The sequence below is a fragment of the Diplotaxodon limnothrissa genome, linkage group LG19 (genome assembly GCF_057381915.1).
Source record: "Diplotaxodon limnothrissa isolate DT_005_m linkage group LG19, D_limnothrissa_male_GT1.1, whole genome shotgun sequence".
In the NCBI taxonomy this organism is placed as follows: domain Eukaryota; kingdom Metazoa; phylum Chordata; class Actinopteri; order Cichliformes; family Cichlidae; genus Diplotaxodon; species Diplotaxodon limnothrissa.
This window is the reverse complement of record NC_140614.1, coordinates 16,269,181-16,296,555: the sequence shown is the minus strand read 5'-3', so window position 1 is coordinate 16,296,555 and position 27,375 is coordinate 16,269,181. Positions and strand designations below refer to the sequence as shown.

The following is a 27,375-nucleotide window of genomic DNA, read 5'->3' as shown; positions in this document are numbered from 1 at the left end:
GGCCTGTATTTGTATAGCGCTTTTACTAGTCCCTAAGGACCCCAAAGCGCTTTACACAACCAGTCATCCACCCATTCACACACACATTCACACACTGATGATGGCAGCTATATTGTAGCCACAGCCACCCTGGGGCGCACTGACAGAGGCGATCATCATATTATCATTTGTATTTATTTTTTTCTATTATAAAATATGGTTGTAGAGATCATAAGGACTTTAAAAATCAAGCGGAGGTCTCAGTCAGGATGATCAGGGGTCAAGGTTTCCTCAGGGTAGCAGCTGACAGTTACAGTGGAGAAACAGCCAAACTGAAGAAACTAGAAGCGCTGATTCAAGTTAATTTTTAGTGTAGGACCCTCCACACAGCTCATCTCTGTTCTCTGCTGTATTCCCCAGGGGACCCTCGTCCGGCCACCAGCCCGGCCCATGAGCTCGTTCCCACGCTCATCCGCTTTGATTGATTTCCAGGCAGCGACGCCGGCTGGCTGGAGCCCCTCTGGCCGGGCTGTGGAGCGCCTGGCCCACTCAGAGGGGCCTCAGCCCATGGAGGGGAGGTGGGTGGGTGGGTGGATGGATAGATGGATCAATCTCCCTTCGACCTCTTATCAGCCACAGCAGTCTCTTGTGGGGGAGGGTGAGTGTGAATTGTCCACACACACACTAGATCACAATCTCTCTCCTTCCCCGCACTCTTTCTGTTCTGCTGAGGAGATAACGCCACGCAAACGTGCATGAGCACATGCACGCAGAGGGAAAGCCGTGCCTGAGGTATTCCCACCATGGCAACACCAGAGACACGGATAATCAGACACTTCAGCCACACTGAAACGATCATTAGTAGTCTTAAAAAAGATATGATCTGTAACTGAGGGCCACAGCAGGGAGGCAATTTCTAATTACACCCACTCCAGTGCATATGCACGAACCTGATCAGGTTGTTCTCCTCAAAATGCCTCCTGTGCGTGTTCACTGGTTAAAGGTGCAAACTGAAAACACTAATAAAGAGGCTGCTAAGTTCACTTTTCCAAGAGTGTCGCAGCATTACACAAATGTGTCATATCTGGTTGATTGTATTTTAAATATTTTACAGTTTTTAAAAAATTACATCAACCAAAGAATGTCAGTAAAAGTAAATAACTGAAAACAAACAGTTGATTTAAATGGAAAAAGAACAAATTATTCATGTTTTATGTTTGTTCATCTCGTCTTCTTTAAACAGTTTTTACTTTATCTCTCACATTCCAAACAAACTCAAAGCAGATTATTTTTTGCACATGATCAACTGCTGCAGCAACTCCATCATCTAAAACTATCAATTTTCATTCCCTTTGTTTTACTTTCGATGCATTTTAAGAATTATTTGGAACCTGTGAGTGTTTTATGTATTGAAATTTACTCTAAATTCAGAAGAAATGTGAGATAAATGTTGGGAAATTATGCCACAAGTTGTGGTCTTTAAGTTCTGAGCACATTCAGAAAATCACTTCCTCAAAGATTTTACAATAGCTTGAGTTTCATATTGTACCAAATATTTAGCATCTTGCTAAAGCTTCAGGAAATGTTCTGTAAAGGCTCCCTGAGGGTCTTCTGAAAGTTTAAACAATAATCTTCAAGTTCCTTTAACGGTTTCACCAAAAACTACCTCTCAAATTATTCTTTAAAGTTTTGGTTTTTGTTTTAACACTGAGGACTCCATGTATTTCACACTGCGGGGTGATTGCCCACTTTTTAAAAAGCATTTGACATTATAGATCACAGATTATTAATGGAGAACATAGAGAAATACAACAAGGTATCACACTAAAAAGTTACACTGACCATGGATATCAATATGTACAAATAAATACTCGTAAATCCAACCTCCTGAAGGGTGTTTTTTTTGGGGTTATAAAAGGTTCAGTGTTGGGCTCTGTATGTATATTGTATGTAAAATTAGAAATAAAAATGTATTTTATTTACTAAAATATTGTTCCAGTACATCTGATTTTTCAGTGCCACAAAAAAGCCAGTTTAATTACTTTATATACCTTTAGAATCATATATCTTAGATTTTATATTATAAATCCGTATTTGAAAATTTTTTAAATAAAACTTTCATAGAAATGTAGTGGAGTAAATGCTCTGCCCCTCTTTAGACTCCATGGAGTAAAGTTTACAAGAAATCTACCAAATTTAAAGATCTAGCACTTTATCAGCAGACAGACAGCTTTTATTTCAGCTTCTTCTTAATTTAGCTATAAAACAAACAAACTATGAACAGAAGCAGCTAAAACATAATTTTTCTTTTGATTTAAACTATGGTGAAGGAATTTTATTGGCATTTTAATGTGAAAACACCAAATGTAATAAAACACTACTTAAGAGTTAGAGAGTTAATGAACCAATAGGTGGAAACATGAGCCCTGAACCTTGTTTGCTGATGACACTAGTTTCTATCTCTCTGGAAAGAGTTTGGAAGTTCTCAATACAGAGCAAAGTTTTGAGGAAATAATTTAATATTAATAATTAAATAGTAATATTAATAATAATTTGTATATTAATATATTAGGTATCATTAGGAACTAGTAAATGTTCTGGTGTACTAAAAATTAGACCCTAGAGTAGTACACTACTGTGCAAAAGTGTTGAGTCACTCCTCATTTCTTTGTGTTTTGCTCCCAAAGAGCCAGGCTTGCAGATTTGTTCTTAACTGGTCTTGAGCAAACGTTCTCCAGGGTTTCTGGGTTTCTTTTTCACTCACTTTCAGTCCAGTACTAATGCATGACCATTTCCAGATGAATGTTTTGTTGCGTGTTAGGCCCCTTAGCACTGACTTGGTATCTCTTGGTATTTTGTGCGGTGTGTGCATCATAAAACTGAGAAAACTGGACAAGTGGAAGATAAAAGAAGTAGTTTCAGGCCTAAAAATCTATCTACAGCAGATAAATATTATCTGAAAGTTGTGTCCTTAAAAAATTAAAAAATCCAGCCAAGACCTGACACGTGACTTGAGAGATGCATCTGATCCTTCAGTTGTTCAATGAAACCTCATCAGAAATGGTCTCAGTGGTAGGGCAAGTGACAAGAACCCATTCTTGAAGAAGGGAAACAGGGAGAAAGGACTCAGGTATGCACATTACAAAAGAACTGGACTGAAATGTGAATACATATTATAGAGTGATGAATCCAAATTTGAAAAATTTTAGTTCAAATCACTGATATGTTTAATTGAATTTATTGTCAGTATGTACGGAGAAGGTCAGGAGAGAAGTACAACAGTGAGTGTCTACAGCTGCCTGTGAACACAGTGGAGGCTGTGTCATGGTGTAGGAGATTTTCTAAATTGATAGAATTATGAATCCATAAAAGATTTTGATCCACCATGAAATACCATCTGAAAACCATCTTACAATGGTTTAAATGTTCAATGTGACAACGGTCCCAAACTCACTGCCAATGCAATAAAAGGATACCTGGAAAAACACACGACGGGACACTATCAGTCATGGATCGGCCTCTGCAGCACCCGGACATTAACATAATTGAAAATGTTGGATCATCTAAATGGAGCCAACACCCAAAGAAGAACTTTGATGGTCCATAGAGAAGCCTGGAGAACTATTCTTGAAGACTCTTCAAAGAAATTACAAGAAAGCTGCTTGACAGGGTTCAGATTGTGCTAAAGAATAATGGCTGGCTTTCATTGTACAAAGTGTATTGCCATGTTTGTTTTCATCTATTTCCCATTTTCCTAGCAAATTTTAAAGGAATAATGGGTAAAGAAGACTTTGCACAGTACTGTAGAATGTGAGCTTTCATTTATAGAAAGGGAGATCATATTGGGTTGGCTTCTGATTTTTGGATGGCAAGAAGAGAAATAGAAATGAAGACGACACAGATCATCGCTGGCTGAAAGTCAGTGCTGTGAGGTGAAGGGATGTTGAAGGGGAAATGTGAAATTGGCAAAATATTGCCTCTGGCTATGTTATTTATTCAAGTCAGCCTGTAAAAGGAAGAGAGGAAATGAACATTAGGACATTTAATTATATTTAAAAAAAATTGTACTGTCAATACAAGTGTTAAAAGTCTGAAAAGCAGGAAAGCAGGAAAGTAAATCCTACTTAATCTTAATCGGGGATACAGCCCTTATCTGCTAATGTGGGCACTGACTTTAAAAGGTGAAGTTTGGCTCCCGCTACTCTGACTTTAGGGGTCTCCTGATCTTCCTGACTAAGTTACCTTTTAAGAGGACAAATTTATCCCCTGAGGTAATCCAGACACTTTTCTTTTACTTAAAAAAGGTCTTGCTAGTGACCTACCTCACTCCAAGAACAGCCTTTTCAGAAGTTATAGGTTTTCTCATTATGCAGGAGGCATTCCATGGATCTTTTAACGTTGTGGCACCAGTTGTGGCACAGTATCTGATCATAAATAAATGCAGTGCAGACAAAAATGGCATAGGAAACACTGAGCACATGTTTTGCAGTATTATGTACTGTAAGTGGTGCTTCATAAGAGTTACAGTGGCCACCCTAAAATGTCCAACGGGGATCTTTAAAATTTATACAGAAATACTTTTTTTTCTGTCTATCATACCTGTTCTGTTACCTATAAAACATTCTTTTATCATTATATATGTTGTTTATGCAAAGAGTTAAAAACACAATTGATACTGCAAAAAATAAATACAACTGAAGGTAGGTTTATATTAATTATTTATTACAGTATCATCAGTACCAAATTATAGATGAAGTGGTGACGTCGTAATGTTTTAATCAATAACTACTTAGAGTGAAGTCATCATGGTTGGGCTGTTTTTACTTTGAAACAGAAGTCTGAAGAAAATCTGAGTAAACATCTTGTTTGAAGACAAGTAATACTTCAAATATTTGTGCAGAACCACTCAAAATATCCCAATTACTGATACCTAATTATGAAACAGTTACACGGGAATTACAATAAAAATCAAACCCTATATTTTAAAACAAAAACATGCATATATATCCACTCCAGAGGATAAAAAACTAATAAGGAGACTGCTTTCTACAGAGCTGCAGCCAATGATTGTTTTAATTGTGGATGGATTTGTTTATTATTTTGTGACTGTTTATGGAAACAAAACAATAAGATTCAATTAGAGCTTTCAGTTTAGAGTAATTTGGTTTACTGCTGTTTTAAAAAAAATTACTACAATTTAAATCAGTAATCAAAACCGTTTTACTGGAAATTTTGTGGCAGGAAACATTTATGATTAAAACTAAGCAGCGCAGATAAATATATTCAACACCTGAAGGTTAAACACACTTTAGCATTTAACCATACTTGGACTCTACTTAAGTTATAGTAGGCTACAGAAATTTTAGCATAAAAAACATTTAAAGTACTTAAAATCATACCTCATGGGGCAGGTGCCACCCTGTGCCACCTCCACCTGGACACGCCCCTGCCTGGCACTATTTTTTTCTTCGCTGTTGTGCTTTTATAATTTTTAGTCTAATGTTGAATTTCAGCATTCAGTCAAAGCTATCGGTGTCCGTGAGGCTGGATGGAAAAAAATGTTAACGCGGATAGGCTGCTCTCTTTCTCTCTCTCTCGTTCACTCATCATACCTGCGCGCGCCCCCCTCTCTCTCTCTCTTTCCGCCACTTCAAAGCTCTACTTGAAAGTGGGCTCGAGACAAGAGTTGTTGTCCTTTCCGCTGTGCTTGTGCCACGCGCTGTCATCGCCACAATGCCTCGAGGATTCTTGGTAAAGAGACACCGGCGAGGCTCGGCGTCATACCGGTCACGGAGCAACAACAACAACCCGGAGGGTGACCGGAACGGCGGCGGCGGGGGGTACAGCTGTGAAGCGACCGGAGCAGAGAGCCACGTGCTCAGTGTTTTCCCGTTTCAGCGGCAGGACGGAGAGTTCCCAGTGTCCCGCGAGGACTCCGCTGGTGTCAGGGAGGCGTGGAGCCCGCACGTGGAGTCCGCTCTGGAGGCAGAGGCGGACCGGCGCGCGCAGTTACCTGAGAGCGAGTTGGACGCTTTGAGCCCCGACGGTGACTTCTCTTGCTTCTTCCCGCCGCCGCCTCCGCCACTCACAGACTCCTGCAGCCCCGTTAAACCGGTTGGCACGAGACTTCTTGAGCAGCGCGAGGAAGGAGAAAAACAGCTGCTGTTCACGGGCAGGTGTCTGCCGTCCTCCCCAGTACCCGACCTGCCGGACCTGCCGTTCCTGGTCAGCTCCACGCCGACCTCGGTGTCCGCCTCCATCGAGAGGATCCTCGCGAGCAGCAGCCGCCACCACGCGCCGTCCTACGGTCACGGTGACAAGTATGACCCTCCCCACGTGCACCTGTTCCCGCATCTCACCGTGATGAGCCAGGAAGTGGCGAGGAAACGCTCGTTCCTCGAGCCGAGCAGCAGCAGACACAGCAAACAGTCTGCGTGCAGCAACCCCACGAAAAAACCCAAAGTGAACCGGAAGCTGAACTTCGAGGACGAGGTCACGACCTCCCCGGTTCTGGGTCTGCGCATCAAGAAGGAGAGCCCCGAGCTGCGGAGGCACCGGGAGAAGTCGTCCGGCCCCGGCGGGAATCAGCCGCTGGGGGAGTTCATCTGCCAGCTGTGCAAAGAGGAGTACCCCGACCCCTTCTCCCTTGCGCAGCACAAGTGCTCCCGCATAGTGCGTGTGGAGTACCGGTGCCCCGAGTGCGACAAAGTCTTCAGCTGCCCGGCCAACTTGGCCTCTCACCGCCGCTGGCACAAGCCGCGCCCGGTGAGCAGCCCGGCAGGTGAGACCCCGACCCCCAACAAGAACCTTTCGCTCAAAGAGGCACGAGGGCTCGCTCAGCACGAGAGGCCGCCGGTGGAGTTGGAGGGCAAGGAGAACGAGCTGCTGCGCGTGAACACCAATCAGCACCACGCGGCGCTGGACAGCTCCCGCATGAGGCGCGAGCAGTCTCTGCTGCTGCTCCACGCGCGGTCCCGGGACAGCCCGGACGGCGACGGCCTCGCGCCTCCCCGCTACGACTCCTCTCCGCGTTACCGGAACCCGGCCGAGAGCTGCCTGGACCTGCAGCCGCAGGTGAGAGCCGCGGACAGCCCGCCGTCCAGTCTCCTCGTGCTGAACCCAGAGGAGCGCGCGGACCTGCCCCAGCAGCAGCTTCCGCCTCTGCCGTTTGTTCAGTCGTTACCGGAGGAGGTGTACGAGTGCCGGTATTGTGGGAAGAAGTTCCGGCGGCAGGCTTACCTGAAGAAACACCTGGCCGCGCACGAGATGACATCGCGAGCGTCTCCGCCCGCTGCATCTTACGGCCAAGCGCGCGAGCCCAGTTCCGGACAGAGCCAGGTGTGCCTTTGTCACCTGTGCGGCGCGCGCTTCCCGTCGGTCGAAATCAGGGACAAGCACCGGCTGTGGCACGCGATGAGGGACGAGCTGATGGCGGAGACTCTGGGAGGAGGACGCAGAGGGGACGTTTTCCACGCGCACAGAGAGGAGAGCGGTGGCGGGGAGTGCGACCACCAGCAGCAGCAGGAGCAGCAACAGATCTTCACGTGCAAACACTGCCCCTCCACTTTCTTCAGCTCCCCGGGACTCACGAGACACATCAACAAGTCTCACCCCACCGAGAACCGGCAGGTGATGCTGCTGCAGATGACCGTGCGGCCGTGAGTCGCGCGCAAAACTGTGGTTTGGAAAAGAGGGGGAAAAAGTTTATTTATCAAGAAGTCCTTTCAGAAGCAAGTCTCGCCACTCGGTAGCCATCTTGGTAACACCTCCGGGCACTTATTTTAAAATATTGAATTAATTTTAATGGTCACCTGGACACAAAAACTGCTCGTAGATACTAAAATCTGATAAAATAACATCTCAAAATGTCTTTTTTTTCCTCTCCCACAAAGCTATCAATCTACCACAAACCTCTGATTGATTCTTCTCTGGGTGCTTAAATAACACATTTATAGTTCTGCTGAAGTATATTTGGACTATATGCTATGAGTAAAAGATGCTGAAGATGACCTGTAACTGTCCAAGGTGCTGAAACCCTGCCTGGAAACTGGCTTCTACACAACCATCCTAGCTCGCTTTTCCTTAAAGGGAAAAGAGGATATTTTAAGTTACCGGACAAAACAAATAATCCAGAATAATGTTAACCGATTAAATTATTTCTTCTTATTACTTACAGTTCAGCTTTTCTTGCAAATAACCTGGCACTAAAGCTCATTAATGCCACCACCAGAGTGAGTAAAACGGGCCCAACAGCCAGTCATTTTGAACTTGGCATTTGTTTTTATGTTCACTAAAGCTTAGGAGTGTAACCATAATGGGTGATCTTCCTCCTTCTCATCCTAAAAAACTAAATTTTCAAACCACAAATGTACAGAGATCAATGAATAAGAGTAAAGAGAAAACAATCATTAATTTCTCAGCTATAAAATATTTTCATACAGAAATGAAACAGTTAATGTTATACTGCTATTAAAAAAAGGTCTTTTGTCTTTGATTATTCATGTTGAGATATTTGCTAAATGCCTTTATGATGCTAAAAATGTAACGTGGGTTCTATGAAGACTGTACGGTCCTATTTTGATATGGCTGAATGTGAAACTAATGACACAATTGTGAATAAATGTGAGTAGAGTCCAATCAACACTGCGCTGTCAGCCTGCTGCTGTTATTGTTTTGAAGCTGATTAACCACACAACTCTGGCAGTTACTGGTACGAATTGTTTTATTGTCAAACTCCATCGTGGCACATCCATACGCTTGCCGTGTGGCCGGCGTTAACACATGTTCACACAGTTGACAGTTTGTGGAGTGTGTGCGCAGTCAAAGCATGCAGTGTGTGTGTAATCAGTAGTATCCATCAGGTGGGGGATTTACACTGTTTCTCCTCTTCAGATGAAGAGTGACGCCGATATGACTTATTCATGCTCTTTGGGTGGAAACTAGTTGTAGGGGACAAAAAAAGAACAGTATGTACAACCCGTGGATCTTTAAAGCAGCATCTGAACGCTAATCCACTAGCGCGCGTAAACATGGTGCCGTCGTGTGGTTTCGGTGCTGGGACGGAGTTTTGGGGTGTGAACTGAGCAGGCTCGGTGACCTCTAGTATACATACACACATATATATATATATATATACACGCAGCATGTAGAGATCAGGGTGCAGTGGGGCCTCTCAACCATTCAATGGTGCTTTGACCTCAGTGACAAAAGTAACAAGAGTAAATAATTTAAAGGGAAGACTCAAACCTCAGCTGACTTCAAGTAAGTGCACATGAATCTGATCTCCTCCTTTTTAAATATTAAGTTTGAAATAAAAGAAAATTGTTACACAATCCCTTTAATCTGTAGAGTATATGGCTGAAACGAACAGTAACAAAACTTTCACCAGTAACAGACACGGGAAGAGCGTTCGTTTAACCTTTTTTCCTCTAAACTCACAGAAAGAGAAACTGAAAATGTTAAATACATTAAAAAAAAAAAAGTGGTAGTGTTGCGACTGCATGCTGATGCCCCCTCCCTCAATGACACCTCTTTTTCTTCCCCTTCTTTGGCGGTGATTCTCTCATTTTTGTATTTTTTTTTCCCCCCAACCCTGAAAACTGCCTACAAAACACTGAAAATGAAGCACTAAACCAACTCTTAGTGGACTTTTGTGGACCCAGATCCCAACACGCAGAAGTGTGTTTTAAATACCAGTCCCCTTTCCCCCCACCCACCAGCCTTTTACAGTAATTCATGAGAATGATGATTCCCTCCATACAGATTTACAAGCTCCATCACGGGAAGAACAACGTAGAATGAATTTAAATTCCTGGACGATGAAGAGCAAGCTGGTTATGAAAGCTTGAAATCTTGTAGCGCTAACCTACTTTTTGTTTTGTTTTCTAGCAAGTCTGTGGTTTGGATTTCAATCACAGTTTGGCTTTGGCAGCTATAACCGTATGTACACACGCACAACAAGCTTCCTTACACTGTACACATTCTTATAGATATTCATATATCTACTATGTATGTGTATGTATATATATATATTTATACTCATATAGATATACAACATATACTCGAAGGAACAAAGAAAGGAAAAGCTGTGGTTCTTTGCCTCAGATGAAGGACTGACTAAAAATACAGTAACATTCCTGTTCGGGTCAAAACTCAGTTTACAGTCAATTAAAAGAAAAAACCCCAACATGTTAATATTAATATCAGTGCTTGTTTTACAGCATCAGAAGAAAACAAAATGATATATGCAAGTGCCTCCTCTTCCATCGGTCGGTCCTGTTAATGATCATCAGAGGAAGTTCAGACTTTTATTCTGGATTCAAACACGGAGAACGTTTTTTTTTTTTTTTTTTTTTTTTTTTTGGCTTGAGAAACTAACTTTCTTTATCATTTCAGGTCTGTGCTGCGCACAAAAAAAAAAAAAAAATAGACTTATCGCTTTCTTTACAGCCTCCACTCCCACCTCTGCCCCCCCCAGCACACGCGCACACACTCGCACACACACGCACACACACACAAAATAGTACAAATATACAGATTCCTTAAAGGACACTTTTCTTCTTCTTTGCAGTCCTGCTCACACCGACTGGCATTGTGTGCACTTTCTAACATGGCACAGGCTGTTATGAACTAATACTGCACTGCTAATTTTACTACTCAACATGCTGCAACACTGGTTTGACTTGTCTCTCTCTCTCTCTGTGTGTGTGTGTGTGTGTGTGTGTGTGTGTGTGTGTGTGTGTGTGTGTGTGTGTGTGTGTGTGTGTGTGTGTGTTTTGTTTTTTTTTTTTTTCCCAAGCAAAGCTGTAGATATACAGAGCAGCATCTGTGAGTATTTTTCAAAATAAAACTTACAGTATTGCCCATAGAATACTTTTATATATATTTAGTACAAGAGAACACGTGTGCCCATTAAAGCCCAGGGTCCAACCAGAAATACAACATGCTGGGATGAATCAGCGCCTACTCAAGAGTTTATATTAATTTGCTTACATACCTAATTTTGTGTGCTTTGTAAACGGACCAATTTAAAATGGCTTGTTTTTGAGGATCCTGATACCTCCGATTGGCTGATATGAAAGCTTTTTGTTTCCTAATGTGATATCAAGTGTGAGTTCTGGCTGAGTCCTGCAGTTTGGGGATTTCAGGTCTTATTGGCTGATCCGGAGGAGCGTCGCAGCTTCATGGACATGCGGCTCTTGCTAGTCCGAGGAGACATGGGGGACGCCGTGTCGCTCCCGGCCTCCCCAAGAGCCGGACTTTCTCCCCGAAGAATCTCTAGGCAGGAGCCTGAAGAGGAAGAAGAATAGGAGGAGAAGGGGGGTTTGAGGGGAAGACAGGCGAGGTGAGGGGGTGGAGGTAAATAAGGAGAAAAAGGATGAAGGGACAACAATAAAATTATATTTCAGCCCACTGTGATCTACGAAGCCACACTGCACAGATTCCTACAGTCACAGAAGCAGGACAGTCAGATAAACGGACACACAGACACACAGCTAGAGACAGGAACCTGATAAAGCTCTATTTCCTTAAGTTAAAGGTTCCCCAAAACCACTAGACATGTGCATGACCTATACTTAATGTGAAACAGAAAAGTAATTATTTAAACCAACCAAAATTAAGTGAATCTGAGCTAGCGAGCGAGCCTCACTGATAGGACATACTAACCCTTTACCAGTGACTACAAAGACATTTTAAAGTTTTTCCTGCTTTGCAGCTGAACCTCTTATAGAACAGGTACCACCTCTATCAGGATAGCTTTGGATGATACAGTTTAAAGCAAGGCTGCCAAACTCATTTCACGTACAGCTCACTTTGATGTTAAGTGGGCTGGACGAGTGAAACTCACCATTGTGTCAGTGTAAAGACGTTTAGATAAACATTCAGTCCCTGAGACATCTTAATACAAGAAACAGAAGTGCAAATTAAATAGTAGGTCTCAGGTTTACTACGTAATAAAGAAATGTTCCAACAGAACGACATCTGGGCTAAACCTGCAAAAAATAAATGTTTAAAATTGCAGAGAAACTTCTGGTAACTCCCTGCACAGACTGTCCTGTAATTTAAAGTATTTTAAAGTGCAATTTAAAGTTCACAATTTATTCACCATCTCTAGTGCATACCATTCACAGCTAGCATGAAGAACCTTCTGCTTAAGACCTTTCCCTTTAACCCTGAGCTGGTTAAAGCTGTCTAGTGGTTTCGGGACCATCAGATACATTGCACTATGCTCCTCTAATGAGTGGAAGTTAGGAGAGGATAAAGGAGGAAAGAGAGAAGGACAAAGAAATAAAGAAGGTATTGGAAGGGGAGCAGTTCAGGAGAGAGAAGAAAAAGAAAACTGAATAAAAACAGAAAAAAGAAAAAGCCACACGTGTAACAGAAAGGAGCAGAAAGACACACATGACAGACTTCACAAGCACATTTACAATACGTACACGTACATAATGAGTACACATATAACAGAGCATATTCACTTAATTTGTCCCATCCCTGTTACATTGAAAGAGCACAATTGAAAACACAGAAAACAGCGTTAGTCCAACATTCAAACAGCTTTTGTGCACATGTGCAAACCTATGCTTGGTTTACCACTTTTAACAGGGTGTCAGAGTGCATATTTTTGAGCAGCACTATGGCACTACATCATATCACAACCGGGAAGAGAGAGAGCGAGAGGAGCATACAAAAAGGTTAGAGGTCAAGTTTCACCAGGTGAGCATGACATCGGAGGTTAACAGAACGACCAAGTTATGGATCGAGTGGACAGACAGGAGAAAAGGACGTCTCACTTTCACCCAGCCTCGGAGAGAGATTTGCTATGATGTTCGTGTTGTGTTTGAGGAACATTTATCAGGATGCAGAGTGGGTACGTTAATAAATCAAGATGTTATTTTCATCCCGACAGCCAGTGAGTCAGACATCTCAAGAGGAAGACAAAATGTTTCCCTCTAAGGTTGTCTTCTTGTGCCTGTGATGAGTGAAACTCACCTTTGCGGCAAAACTTTTAAAATTTGTAGATCGCTCTGTGGAAGTCCCATTCTCACCACTTGCAGCTGCCTGTGTTAAATCTTTAACCTGAAGTTCAGATGTAGAAGCTATGGGGAGCTAAATCTACCGAATATAGCATGTGGTGAACATGGTGTGGATAAAAAGCACAAACGGTGTGCTGACTGGGTTCACAAGGGCTCACACCACAGGTCAGGGGGTCTGCAATGACTCCTCCTTTTCAGAAGTCTCAGGAAATCTGTGTTAGTTGCAAAAGATGGATGCAACCCATTTCTTGGGTTGCTTGGATGGTCTGTTAGTTCAACTATAACACAGCAGGCCCTTATATTTTTCACTTTAATGATTAACAATTATATAAAAGGTACCAACAGCATACAGATCCAGTCACCAGTGGGGGTAATTACCATTATTAACTGGGGAAATTACTTGTGGAGATCAGGCTGTGAACAAGCGCATTCCTGCTGGAAAGGCGTGCATTCTAGCACGGGAGTCTGCAGGGACTGACTGCAGCTTTTGGAAGCAGCTTAAAGTTTTAGTTTTAGCCCCAGAAAGTTGCTGCTTGGACAGAAAAGGACTTCAAGGAAAAGACAAACAACTAGCACTTAGATAAGGAGACCAACCTGAGTAAGAGACACTTTAAAATTTAAACCAGGCGATGGTTTTGTTTTTAAGAATAAATTAAAACTGGACTTATTTGTGTGTCTGACACTCAAGAATAAAAACAAGTGTCTTGCCCTCTTACTGCCTCTGATAATGATCCATAAAACAAAAGTCACACCAAACCACAAGTTGAAAGTGAGGCTTCCTTTTAAAGTGAAGGCAGCTGTTAATACATGCAGACCTGGTTAAACAGTCGAAAACACAGGAGGAAGAAGAAACGGAGAGATGGAGAAATCACAGGAGTGTAAAAGCTAGACTGTAACGTCCTTAGGAAGAGCCAGTCAGAACTGGGCGTGTCAATCATGTGACCAGGCTTACCTTTTTAGCTATAGGCAAGTGAGACAATACGATCTAAAGGAGGGGGGGAGGGGGACAAAAAGAAAATAAAATGGGTGGGAAAAATTGAAATAAAACAAAATAAAATAAGAACAGAGAGAAGAATGATTGATCATTGTGTTTGTTAAGAGAGGTGAACCTGTGAGTAAATACAGGAGGGGGAGGGCAGGAAGTGAATTACTCTGGGTTGACTTCAGAGCACGGGATCATCAAAAGTTTGTCAAAAGCAGCATCTCAATTCACAATTTTTAGATGTGACACACTCATCGTGACTAAAGATCAAGCAGGCTTTATTACTGGGATCTGATCCTGCGCTCTGAAAGGGAATTTGGGGCCCAACCCATGACAAACCAAAACAGAGCCTTTAATAAGTTACATTTAAATGCCATTTAATAAGAATGAGTGAAAATTTGTGGGTGGGGTGGGCGGGGGTGTTGTGCCAGATTTATTTAACCTCAAAGCAGGTTGATTATTGTTGTATTATTATTAATATTTTGACACAGCAGCTGGTAAGATGAGGAGCAGGTGGCTAAGGAAAGGAAACAGGCATCAATTATACAAATATTAAGACAAACGCACACAGTCACACCTGTCACGTGTCCCTACAAACCATCATTTGATTACACCACGCACTTCTGCTCCTTCAGGTCACACATTTATAAGTCTTTAAGAAGAAAATATGCGGCTTACCTACAAAAATTAATTAATTTTTAATTAGATTAAACTGGAGCCAAAGGACAGACCACCATTTTAAGCAGATAATTTGCAAGGACTAATGATCTGTATCGATTTAATAAACTTAAACAGGATACATATGAGAGTCATATTTAAGTCCCATGTGCGTGCCTGGCATCTCTACGGCTGATCAGATGTCAGCTAATTCCTCAGAGGAGCTCTAGAGAGAGAAAAAAGGGCCCGAGTGCAGCTTTGGATACAAAACAGAGCTCAGCAGATACTCAGGCTGTGAGCTATAGTGTGTGTGTGTGTGTGTGTGTGTGCTCTGAAGTTCATCCTATCAAATCTGGACAATGAGTGCCAGCAAAATACAATCTGTACACAACAAACACAAAATATGTGGGATTTTTTTATTGAGTATGTCACGCTGTTATCGTCGGGGCTCCGGCACCAATTTAAGAATCAAAATCTGCCATTTTAAGACATTTTTAATTAGAAGTGAACAATGTAGAAATGTAAAGTGCTCAGCAGTGCAGCGATCCCTGTAACAGGGCAGCGTTTGATGTTTTCTTTGGCCACACTTGAAACTAAAAAGTCAAGCCTCCTGTATGTAGGGAGGGTTTCCATACGTGTAGTCCTTTGGAACTGAGTACTTTTCTTTTTAAAAAAAAAAAAAAAAATTAGCCATTTCATAGGATTTTAATATTTTTTGTACATTTTACTTTTTATTTACCTGTTTTTCCTTTGAGAAGAGGACATAAAACAAAAGGACTAGAATAGAATACCAATAGAATACTATTTGGTCCATAATTTAATGCTAACTTTAGTCCTCAGCGAATGAGTCAGAGTGCATTTCTTCTACTATGTCAAACTACTGATGTGCCAAATATATCCCCTCTAAACTAAAAGAACTTTATCTGAGAATAGTTGCAGTTTTTGGTTTAACTGTTTATTTTTCATATGAGGTGTAATAAAGAAACCAATTAGGCTTTTCTACCCATATTTACCCGGTCGTTTAGAATTAGTTGATTATCGTGAACTTAAGTGTGTTTCATGAATACTGTGGATATTTTCTGATTTCACAGGGGTGTGCACAGAATTTCTGAGACCTTGAAACGTTAAAAGTACAGGACATATTACATATTACTGTGTGCTGCACTTTTTTCTGGTACCCTGAATGTTGGACTTGTTTCCAGATAATTCACTGGAATGCAATATTTGCATACACTTTAAAGGGTCAGGAGACCATGTGGGACATGTGGCTCCTTTTTACCTTAATTTTAACACCATCTCATGTTATGGCTAACACCCAGATTTATAGCCTATTTCATACATTTGTTGACAGGTGTAGCTGCTGCTGCTGTGGTCTCACCTGTGTCAGAGGGCAGGTGAGTGCAAGGAGCAGGACTGTAGACTCGGGCTGCGTAATCCTCAAACGTGGTTGGCTCCTGGTGGTTCTGCACGATATTTTCTAAGTATCGGGCGCGCTCCTCATAGCTGAGTTCAAAGGTCAAGGACAACTCAAACAGGAGCAGAAACACAGACAATAACAAAAAGAAGCACAATGGGTTAACTTGCCCTTAAAAAGTTATTAAAACCACCACTAGAGGCCGACCAATGCAGGATTTTTAGGAACAATATCAATTCCAATACTGATATTTGGTGATTTAAATATCCGATACATCAACCAATATTTTATTTTATTTTTATTTTATGTCAGAAATTAAATAGCTTGTTTACACTCAGCCAGAGTCCACTTAGATTTGCTGCCTGTTGTTGTGGACAAATATGGATTATCAGCACTTGTACCATGGTTGATGATAACTGATTAAATCTTTAATTATTCCAGAATCATAGTCAACAGAAACAAAATAATTCAAATAACACAAAAACAAGATAAAAACAAAAGCATCCAATCACCTTCCAACAGAGAGAAATACACCAGTGTTTCTGGGTCTTATTGTATTTATTTTTAAATTTTCATCGGTATTAGTCGCTATAAATGCCGATACCAATATACCTAAAAAGGTCCTGTGGTTCGAGCCTACATCTATAACTGCCGCTACACAAAAATGGGACAGGAATAAAACACAAAATAACCATTATGTTTGTTTCTTTTAGTCAAACTTACAAATACACATTTAAGGTGAAATTACTGGTCATGGTGAATATGGAGGTGATAAAGATACAAGATCAAGTTGCACACTGGTGCTGCGGAGCTTGAAATGGGTGGTGTTACAAAGGACACCGGCCAACTGGGGGACTGAAGACCAGGATAACTGTTTCTGTTGTAAATATGAAAATCCTTCAAATTTATGGGGACAATACTGCTCGAGGCCAATCATTACAAAAAAAACCAAAACCTTGCTAATTAACTGTTTGCATACTTCATACGATTAAATGTGAAACTAAAATGAAGTTGAGCTACTTTAACAAAGCTTTCTCCAATTTCAGTCCCCCCTCCTTTTCTAAACACATTGCATGGTTATGAAAAACCTTTGATGTTCCAAGAGAGAGATAAAAAAAAACTACATTCAAGTCTCATGTGCTTCCAAATTTTTTTCAAAGCTCAATGTGCTAAATGTGGATTATTTGTCAAGAGTTTAACCCTCAATAGAAATCCACCGCATCTCTTATTAAGGCTGCGTAGGCCTTGTAGGCCGGCAAATAACCCATTGTGAAATAATCTGCAATGTCCTCCAAATTCATGCAGTTTAACATAATTCAGTACTGTGTGCGTCATGCTTCAATTCAGCCCTCCAAAGTGAGCTCTCTCACTTATTATGGCCCTCTGGAATAACAAATATCAGCCGGCCGTGCCCTAAAACGAACACTTATATAAAAAGGGAGTAAACTTTTTAAAAGATTATAGTTTCTGGTTTAATATAATATAAATGATAAAAGAACTCAAACCCTAATTTGGAGCCCAGTACAAGAAAACTGAAATACCACGTGTTTATTGAATGACCATGTACCTTCATGTCCATGTGACTCTACAGAGAATAATCCAGCCAGAGACAGAAAGAGAGAAAAAAAACCTTGCTATTTATCACTTGCTATTATTCAAAACGAGAGGTGCAGCGATTCAGCAGAGAGCAGAGTAAATGGAAACCAGGACTTCAACTGTCCATCTATTAGAGATAACCTCATTGATAGAATGACATTTACCCTCTCTTGCTTAGTCCTTCTCATACATCCCCCCCATAATGACAGACACGCACAGCTGTTACGGCCTCCTGACACACACGCGCACACCCATACACAGATATAAACACACACACAGTTCAGTCCCATCATCTCCCAACAGAATGACCATTTGCTCAGTGAGCTCCAATAACAAGGGCTTTTCAACGAGAAAACAGTGTTTGTGTGTGTGTGTGTGTGTGTGTGTGTCCGGGTTTGATAAGTTTGGATGTGAGAAAGCACAGTGTGGTTGTGTGCACGTGATGCTGTTCGAGTGTGTGATGGGATTAAGCCAATGAATCTTCAGAATGAAATCTGTGTGTGTGTGTGAGTGCACGTTGTGAATGGCTCGGCCATCTGTAACAGCACCCATGGGTTTTCTATTGGGTTAGAGAGCTGGTCTATGGGCCTCAGAAGGAGAGAGATTCAGGTCTAATGGTAACTGATTCAGTTACAGACAATGATAATAACAACAATATGGCTGCTTTAAAGTGCGCTGGCACAACAGAGGGGAAAGGAGGGGGACAGATAAGCGGAAAAAAAGCAGGGAAAATAGAGAGGAGGAAATCTATATAAACTTGTGACAGGGTGACGGTTTGTCAAAGATTGTTTCTGACATTTACCAGACTTGACTTCACGGGAACGTCAACGTCTAAAAACAGCTGTTATTGTTTCAAAAAAAACAAAAAACCCCCAAAAAACTTGTCGAAACCTCAGAAGGAGGGACGGGGGTCGGAGGTGCAAATGCAGTGAGATGCTGAGGGAGGAAGAGAACTTGTTAAAAGGGAAGCAGCGAAGGTGAAGATGAAGGAAGGGTGAGAATCCTGCGGTGAGCCGCAGAGGAAGCGAGGCAGCGACGGCGATGTTTAAGTAACAACACGAGAGCCGGGAGAGGTGCGGCAGGCGCACAAAGACTGTCGAGCCGGCGCCTCGCACGCCGAGTCTCTGTGTGATCTCGCCGTTTGCCCTTTCCTGCTTCCCCCTCACCGCCATCGCACCTCCCCCTTTGGTGAACGAAGGTGTGTTTGTGCGAGTCGGAGGGGGAAGAGAGGTGTGCATGTAATGCAATTAGGAGATAGAGGTGCTATTATATAGTCAGGCAAACAACACCTAATCATCTTCATATCATGTTTTAATAATGTGTGTCTGAGAAAGGGGGAGGGGAAAAAAAGGCACATAAAAGGCTCCCATTTCCTCATTTCTGAGGAGGTGAAAAGGTTTAAAGGACACCCGCGGGAAAGAAAGATGTCTGCAGAGACGGGAGAATAAGGACAAATACATACAGAGACGCAGTACCACTGCTGAGATAAGTGACGGGAACATCTCTTTCTTCCCTCGTCCTCCGTCTGCCTCCTTTATACCTCCTTCCCTTTTTGTTCCTCTCAGTGTGGGTTGTGTCATCGTGTCACAAACACCAACTCCCCACTGGGATGAGGCGACATGAGGAGGACAGGGACGACGGACCGATGTGCAAAACATACACGAGCAGTAATCTCACCTTCATCAGCGGTGGAAAGCTTTAAAACACTCTGCACGGAGAACGTCGGCTACACCGGGCTGTTCTAGCAACGAAGATGTCCACATGGGGTCTTTACATCTTTATAATTAATGTCTCTACAACATCGACTGCATATTAAACCTTTTTTCTTATTTTTTTAATGAAGTCACGTGTGGTCTCGACACCTTGTCCTGCCTTGGGAACCTCGAGAAACCCTGTTAACGCTGCTTCGAGACACTTCGCCATCGAAGCAAACTTTAGCACTTTTCTTTACGTGACAACATTTAGAGCAAAATATTTATCTGTATGACTTCTTTAAGCCAAATTAAATACAGGTCCTGTGTGTCTCTTTCTGCTTCAGCTTTTACAAACATTTTTCTCTTATTTAATACTGAAAATTAAGTCTTAATAACAGAAACTGTGACTGAGATTTAACGATTTTAGGTTTTCTAGTTATTTATTTTCCCAAATTTTTAATCCTCCTCTGTGAAGCATTTCAGGAGGCCGGTCTGCACGAAGCACAGTACTGAAATAAAGTTATTATTATTGGTATTAAAAAAAAAAGAAAAAAAGTAGAAACCATTGAGAGGTCATAGAAAATAGAGTTGAAATGCGCTCGCACATCTCTGCCTCCATCCATCCCTCTGTCCCTCTATCCAAATGGCAGTCGCAAATATGAAATCTGCTGTAATTGAATTTCAGATGGCTCCTCTTATTAAGTCATTAGCAGAAAAATATCCCTCTTTCAGTGAGAGAAGGGGAAAGAAAGAGGGAAAATTATAAGGGGAGGAAGAGGGGAGGAAGGCTGGTGAGGGAGAAAAAGAAAGCATAGCAGAGAAAGGCAGACAGGAGAAACATGGAGGAGAGAGGGGGCGGATAAAGAGGCTCTTTTGTGTCGAGTCAGAAACTCATTTTCTTGTGCGTGGCTGAAAGGAGTGGAGAGAGTGAAGTGTTCGTGCTTTCCTCCTGCTCTTTCTCCCCCTCTTCTGTCGCTCTCTCTCTCCCCATTTCAGACCTTTTCTCTCCCGCAGCGCCGCTCATTGTGGCGGTGTTCGACTCCTGTGATCACTTGAGACGGAGGGAGGCTGGAGGAGGAGAGGAGGCGAGGGGAGGAGAGAGGGAGCTTGTTAGCGCATTAGGAGTTGGGCCCACTGCTGGGATGTGTGTGTATGGCAATGTTTGTATGTAGGGGGTGTGTGCTGTGAGACTATATATAAAGTCTGTAGAGGTAGAAATGTGACTGTATGGTGTCTACAGAGAGCATCAAAACCCGGTTGTCAATCAATAATGTAATTAATAATTATTAATGCCATTATTCTTACACAGCACGTCTTTTATTCTGTCTTCCTTCTCTCTCCCCAACTGGCCCCGCCCCTCCCTGAGCCTGGTTCTGTCGGAGGTTTCTTCCTGTTAAAAGGGAGTTTTTCCTTCCCACTGTTGCCAAAGTACTTGCTCATAGTGGCTCATATGATTGCTGGGTTTTTCTCTTTATGTAGGGTCTACCTTACAATATAAAGCGCCTTGAGGTGACTGCTGTTGTGGCACTGTATGAATAAAATTGAAATGAATTATTTAGTATTGTTTAGTTTAGTTGTTCGATCCCTGGCCACTCGAGTCGCATGCCAAAGCATCCTTGGGAAAGAATGACTTTTAGATTAAGTGCTTTGAGTGTAGAGTAGAAAAGCACTGTACAGGAACCAGTCCATTTATCTTGTTTGTGCATTGAAAAAACATGAAATTTTTAACCCAAGACATGAATTTTACTACATGAGCTTTTTTCCTATAACGACCTTTTTTTAACATCATGTGAAATAAAGTTTTGTTCTAAAGGCATACTGGGCAAGAGGTAATTGAAAAAAGTAATAAAAAAGTGAAAAATATGTTTGTCGATATACAATGATGAGGCACAAGCTCAGAATAACAGAAGGACGAGCTGCGTGGATCATCATGGATCCTCAGCCAGGTAGTCTTGCTAGATGTTAAGTGGCGCAAGTACACCCATGGAAATAAATGAACTGGTTCCTGTGTGAAGTTTGCATGTTCCCCCTGTGCTCATGTAGGCTTTGTCCGAGTAGTCTGGATTTACCCTGCAGTCCAAACACGTGCGTTAGGCTGATTAGCGGTTCCAAATATGAGTGATGTAACAAAAGGTTTCTGAACATTGTGTTAAAATACAAAAACATCACAAAGCGACCAAAAAAAGAGAAGCAAATAAACCACAAAGAGCCTGAAGAGAAGCGGAATAACCACACACACACAAAAAAAAAAAAAAAAAAAAAAAATTAAGATCCTTAAAAAGAAAAAAGAAAAAAAGGAAAAAAAAACCAATTCTAAAATAATTTGTTTTGCTATGAATAAAATCTAAGGACTTTAACTTAGTCTTATTAAGATTTACCGTAAGATCGACAAATAAGCTGCAGCAACAAACGTGTTATTACATCCCTAAAGGACGTTATGCCATTGGTTCTCTTGTCAGCAGAAATGTGGCTTAACCCCACTTATTGAGCTGATATTGAGCTATATCTGCATCCACAGTAAGAAATGGGGGCCCTGCTGTGGCACACTTGGTTGAGCAGGTAACCCGTATGCCAAAAGATGCAGGGGCTTTGGGTGAACTCTGCTCTTTTCCAACTTCCCAGGCTAAGACTGGCACTGTTGTGTTTTCCAGCTACCTTTACTTTCTCACTAAAAAGAAGAAAGACCAACAAGCCTTTAAATACACTTTATGACCTCCCTGCCTTGCACTTTGCAACTGAGGATGGGAAAAAAATGCCTCCAATCAGTCTTATTGAATAGGATTAAAGAGGGGGAAAACATCTGAGCAATGTTGGTTTTAAAGTGTTAAAAGGAACAGGCAGTGTTTGCTGAAGGTCATCTCTTCCTGTAAATGAATAAAAATTGTTGTTTTAATAAGTAACAGAAATTAGAGTATTAAATAGCACAGCCGGTGAAAAGCTAGAAACGTTCTTTAACCTTTTGATGCTGAATCTGAATAGCTAATTTCCTCTGGTCAGACAAGTGACTCTAATTTACACTCTAATTTAAAAAGGGTGAACATGAAGTACGGCTGCCCATCCTGTTTTTCCTGCTGTACTAACAACTTTTTATGATTTTCTATTTTGAGAAAATTGCATTAAAAAGCAGCACAACTTGTCCGTTTTCTTGTCTACGAGACACCTCTCATCAGAGGCGCACACACACACACACACACACACACACACACACACACACAGACAGCTTATCTCACCCAGCATCTCCCAAACACACACACAACCCCCCCTATCTGTCCTCTGCACCCCGGGCATTGGAACAGACAACAGAGAGAAGGACATCAGAGGGATAATACAATTGGAAAAGCTTTACAGCGTGTAATGATAAACCTGTGCGTGTATGTGTGTGCGTCCACGCCCAAAGGAACAAGCTAATGGGTTTATATCTTTCTGTGATAGCAATGATATGGAGGGGCTTTGTGATTTCATTATGAGCGTGTGTGTGTGTCCACGTACGCCAAAGATGAAGACAGAGATAGGTTAGTCTAATGCACTACTTATTGCTCGACGTGCATGAAAAGACACACACACACTCACATCAGACAATCGCATTTGCCCCTATTCATCTGCTCTTTAACCTGATGCAGAAACAGAGGCAGAGGAGAAAAAAGAGACGTGATACATTAATTGGCCCCTTGTCACCCCACTATTTCACCCTTTGACTGAGAGACACACACACACACACACACACACACACACACACACACACACACACCTACCTCCCTGTCACCACAGGGGAGCCTTAAAGCTGCCAGTGCAATTACAAGCTTTATTTAACCAGCACAGAGACACTAAAGTTCACACAGGCACAGCATGGGTGCTGGTGATTGTCACCAAGGCCGTAATAATAATTCCCTTATTAAGGAGATACATCCGCTTCTTATCTGCAGGCGGTTACACAATAAACCCCCCCCCCTCCTCACACACATATATCTTTACAATCACCGATATGAATCCTCATAATATGGATATAAAAGCTGACAAAGAAAGTAATTCCTCACCTCCCGCATGCATCACACAGATGTTAAATTCAAAGTAAAGGACTAGTTTTTGTACATCTTTCTGCTTCTAGCGGCCGATATAATCTGTTCATAATAAGCCTTGAAAGGTGAAAAGTAAAAGCCTGGCACGTTATATATAAAACAGAATGAACATTTTAGCTGAAATGACAAAACACAGCTGACAGGAAGTGTCAGAAATAAAAACTGCAGATCCTTAAGTGGGCGCTTGAGGCCCACTACAAAAGCGAGTAAGTCCCCATAGGCTCCTCATTGTTTTTGTGTAACTTAACACTAATTAACAAGTATCTGTATCTGTGAAAGGAACCCGACTAGTCTATGCCTCGGTAAACAAACTTGCTAATATTCACGAAAAGGTATGACTTCACATTCTGGATGTGAAAAAACAAACAAAAAAAACTACATAGAAACAAAAACACATGTCATGAAAACTAACACAACAAATGCAAAAGAACAGCTCAACAGCTATGTCCATCTTTCATTTACAGTCTATGCAATAAGGGTGGATTGACTGCCAAATATTTGTCAACCAAAAGAATTACGCTATTTTGGACAAATAATAAAATGCTCCTGCTTATTAAATGTGAATATATGGAGCTTGTCCTTCATCTTATTTGAGGCTTTGGGTTACTGATTGGACAAAATGTGCAATGCCAGAGGTTGTTACTTCCTTAGAAACACAATATGATTAAATTCAAACCATTTTTAGATCATTTGAAATCTCAAAAGAAGATGCTTATGTTTCAGACTGATGTCTTTCTGCAATCAAGAATTAAAATGTCAAAAAAATCAACTTGACAGAACAAGGGGACTTAAAGTTACCAAATAATTTGAATAAAAAGTCTGAAAACTTTATTGGTAACACTTAAAACACCTGCTAGGATGTTGCAGGTGCCCTTGAGATACACAAATCCTGCCCCACTTAGCGCTTATTAGCTGGGTAAAAATATTTTTTTTCCTTCTAATCCAATTATCACCAGTAATTAATCTTTCGCCAACACCCCCGTCTGTGCTCACGAACACTTTTTTCTTTCTGCCTCTTTAAGGCTAAATTCAACACGCCTGTTAGAGCTGATGACACACAGTCTGCTGTTCTGCACTTTGTCTCGGTCATCCGTGAGGGAACCCACCCTGAATCTTAAACACCTTATCACATAAAGAAACTTACATTCACACACCCGGCCACAAAGCGCATTCACGCACTTACACACTCACATACACACAACTGCAGATTAGCTTGTTTACCAGTCAGAGGGGGGCCTGCTCCAGCAAGGTGTGATCAAGCCACTGATGGCTGCGGCTCATGTGTCTGCACAGCTCTCGGTGACAAGCATGTATGCTTGCACACAAACACAGACACTCGCCCGCTCAGTCAGTCACGACATGAATCATGAATGTTGGAAATTAGGCCCAAAAACCCATCACGAGGCAGGAGTAACATTAAAGTAATGCACATCAGCTTTGATAATTGACACCTATGTATTGACTGCTAGTCACGCTGCTCTGCGGAGAGTTTACTAAAGAGCTGAGAAGAAACATCACTGCTTTGTGCTTGTGCAAAACGCTTCAGCTTACGAGCGCAAGAATACAAACTTGGACAGTCTTCATGATTCATGGTAATATTCAACTTGCTGCAGTAGCTGCAGTTTCTTAAAATGTTTAATGAGAACTGCAAGTTAATAAAAAAAAAAAAAGACTTGTACCCAGGTATTATTGTTTAATCACTACATTTAAAGAGTTCAATTATATTGTTCATGGGAAAGTAAAATGCACTCGAATATGGTGCTATGATTCTCTGATGTGCTGTTGTAGTGAATTTACCGTGTGGCCATTCACTACAGGATGGTTCAAGTGGACCGTGAAGGTCTGAAGGTCTACTAGAAGATGTGAATGACTACGGACAATCCCTACTGTGACCATCATCAAAATCTACACCGCGACAATGCTCGGATGACCTCAAGATGACCTCACAAGGAGCAGTACCCTCCATGGAGAAGAAGACTAGAGATGAAGAAGGTGCCTAAGAAGCACAGCAAGCTGCCTAAACCTGAGGCCTTAAAAATCGCCAAACACTCACAGCAGCTTAAAGAGGTATACTAGAAAGTTGGAAGGCAGGACAATAAACCAGCTGTACTCTACTAAGCCATCTATGGTGTACTCCCAGTAGCAGGGGAACACTATGAGAACAACCCCACCAAAGCTGGAGACAGAGCAATACTGGAATAGCATATAGGAGAAGGACGCAACCCATAACGGCAATGCTTAGTGGTTAGTGGATCTACAAGCAGACCACAGAAAGGAACTCAGCAGATACACAGGACGTTGTAGTTTTATGTGATCTGTCTTACTTACAACTGATTGTGAAATTTACTCCCTCCTAGAAATTCTACAAACTGACTTGTTGTAACACTGGCATCTTAATTCAGTACCACAAAATTCAGTGAGCTCTTTTAGAACAAATCATATCTCCACCAATGTTTGTAAAGGCAGCTTGCATTTTTAGGTTCTTAATTTCATGCACCTGTGGGACTGAAAAAAAAATCCAACTTCAAAGCATAAGCGGTTCATCCCAAAACAATTATTCATTTGGTGTAGCTTAAAGTGTGAGCAGCCTTAAAGGAGGAGGAACTAAAACAGCTCCTAATCAAGCAAACCTAGTTTAGTCAAGGTCTAGAATAGAAATATAAAATGTGTTGAAATATGCTCTTAAGTTTAAAGGCTTTACTGTAAATTTAAACGTCATCTAAATAAGTCAAATTTGCTAAAAGCCACCTAAACTGCTGATGTAAAGATCATTTTATCCCTCCACCCATAGGGAGAAATACCACATAGATTTCTGTATTTAGGAGTCTCTAAATGTTTTTTCTCTCATGCATAATATCATAGTCTATGAGGTACAACCAAAACCAGCAAAAGTATGTGCCTGAGATGCAAAAGATTTCTGGTTCGAGACTAGAAGGAAACACACATCCATCCTCAGGGGGCCAGAACAGCCTGAGTCCAGATAAACGGGAGGGTTGCATCAGGAAGGATGCAAAAAATCAAATATGTGTATCCATCCACAGTGGCGACCTCTTGGGAAATAAGGAAGCAGTCAAAAGTACAAAATTAAGCTTTCAAAATAATCAGTGAAATTCAACTGAAAAACACCTGGGAATAACTTCTCTTTAACTCAAACACGGCCACATGTTAACTGTAACATCTGTCCACTTTCAAGTGTTTGGAAATCATAGCGCTAATATGTGACTGTGAAGCAGGCAGTCATCCTAGAAGCAACACACACATACACACAGACTTCCCCAAGGAGATGGGAAAGAGATTAGCCGTGACCCCTCCTCCTCACCCCTTTTCATTTCCTCTAACTACCCGACGGGAAACAATTAACCACCATCACCTCCCCCTCTGCAAGCATACACACAGACTTATATTCATTTCCTTACCCCTAACCCGCACTAATACACAGACCCTTAGCCTAATCCTGATTGTGTATGTGCCACTCAATGTGTGGCACTGATTTCTGTCAATCTGCCAGCAGAAGCTCCTCATGCACCGCAGAGTTGTATGCTCATTTACATCCAGATTTTAAATCATGGAGCAGCTTTACTCATGGAAGACTTTTTCACCAAGTGTTTTAAATGTACGTTTGTGATAGATTTATCAGTGAGAACATGACGCAGGCATTGGTGCAGCTTTCTTTTAGATCAAAAGAAATGCTTCTCCAGTGTCTGACGGGTGCAGCGGAGCCTGCGGGAGGTTAAGGATAACATGACCCCATTTCAGCATCAGCAATAAGAAAATGTCTTCAATTTGTAAGGCTCTGCCCTCACCTTTCTACCGTGGTGAGAAACACACACATCCTTGTCACACACAGCAGATTGTAGCCTTACTGGGACAATAGGCTCTATTGTGGGAGTTGGCAAAGAGAAGCCAGGCAGGCCGCTAGGCGTTTGGCTGCCCTTGGTGTGTG

The 27,375-nt window shown here is 41.8% G+C and overlaps 2 protein-coding genes across 5 annotated transcripts in view; one reads left to right on the top strand and one right to left on the bottom strand.

Annotated features, from left to right (window-relative positions):
- The first annotated feature begins 5,712 nt into the window (after window positions 1-5,712).
- Window positions 5,713-7,641, top strand: insm2 (insulinoma-associated 2). 2 transcript variants are annotated; one of them, XM_085343344.1, is made up of 2 exons: window positions 5,713-5,794; window positions 5,843-7,641. In XM_085343344.1, exons 1-2 carry the CDS (start codon window positions 5,713-5,715, stop codon window positions 7,639-7,641), a joined length of 1,881 nt encoding a protein of 626 aa, XP_085199470.1. The 2 variants fall into 2 exon arrangements, with proteins under 2 accessions (XP_085199470.1, XP_085199469.1); XM_085343343.1 differs by having other exon boundaries at window positions 5,713-7,641.
- Window positions 7,642-10,742: 3,101 nt separating this feature from the next.
- The window catches only part of ralgapa1 (Ral GTPase activating protein catalytic subunit alpha 1), an 81,173-nt gene continuing 64,540 nt past the window's right edge, over window positions 10,743-27,375 (bottom strand). For 2 of the 3 annotated variants that reach the window (XM_085343638.1, XM_085343639.1), the window contains exons 45-47: window positions 16,031-16,155; window positions 12,102-12,213; window positions 11,130-11,268 (exon numbers count right to left, since the gene is read on the bottom strand). In XM_085343638.1, the coding sequence (XP_085199764.1) occupies window positions 11,181-11,268; window positions 12,102-12,213; window positions 16,031-16,155 (325 nt within the window). In that variant the 3' untranslated portion in view covers window positions 11,130-11,180. Of the gene's footprint in view, window positions 11,269-12,101; window positions 12,214-16,030; window positions 16,156-27,375 lie in introns of all 3 variants that reach the window. The other variant, XM_085343637.1, reaches the window with a different exon arrangement.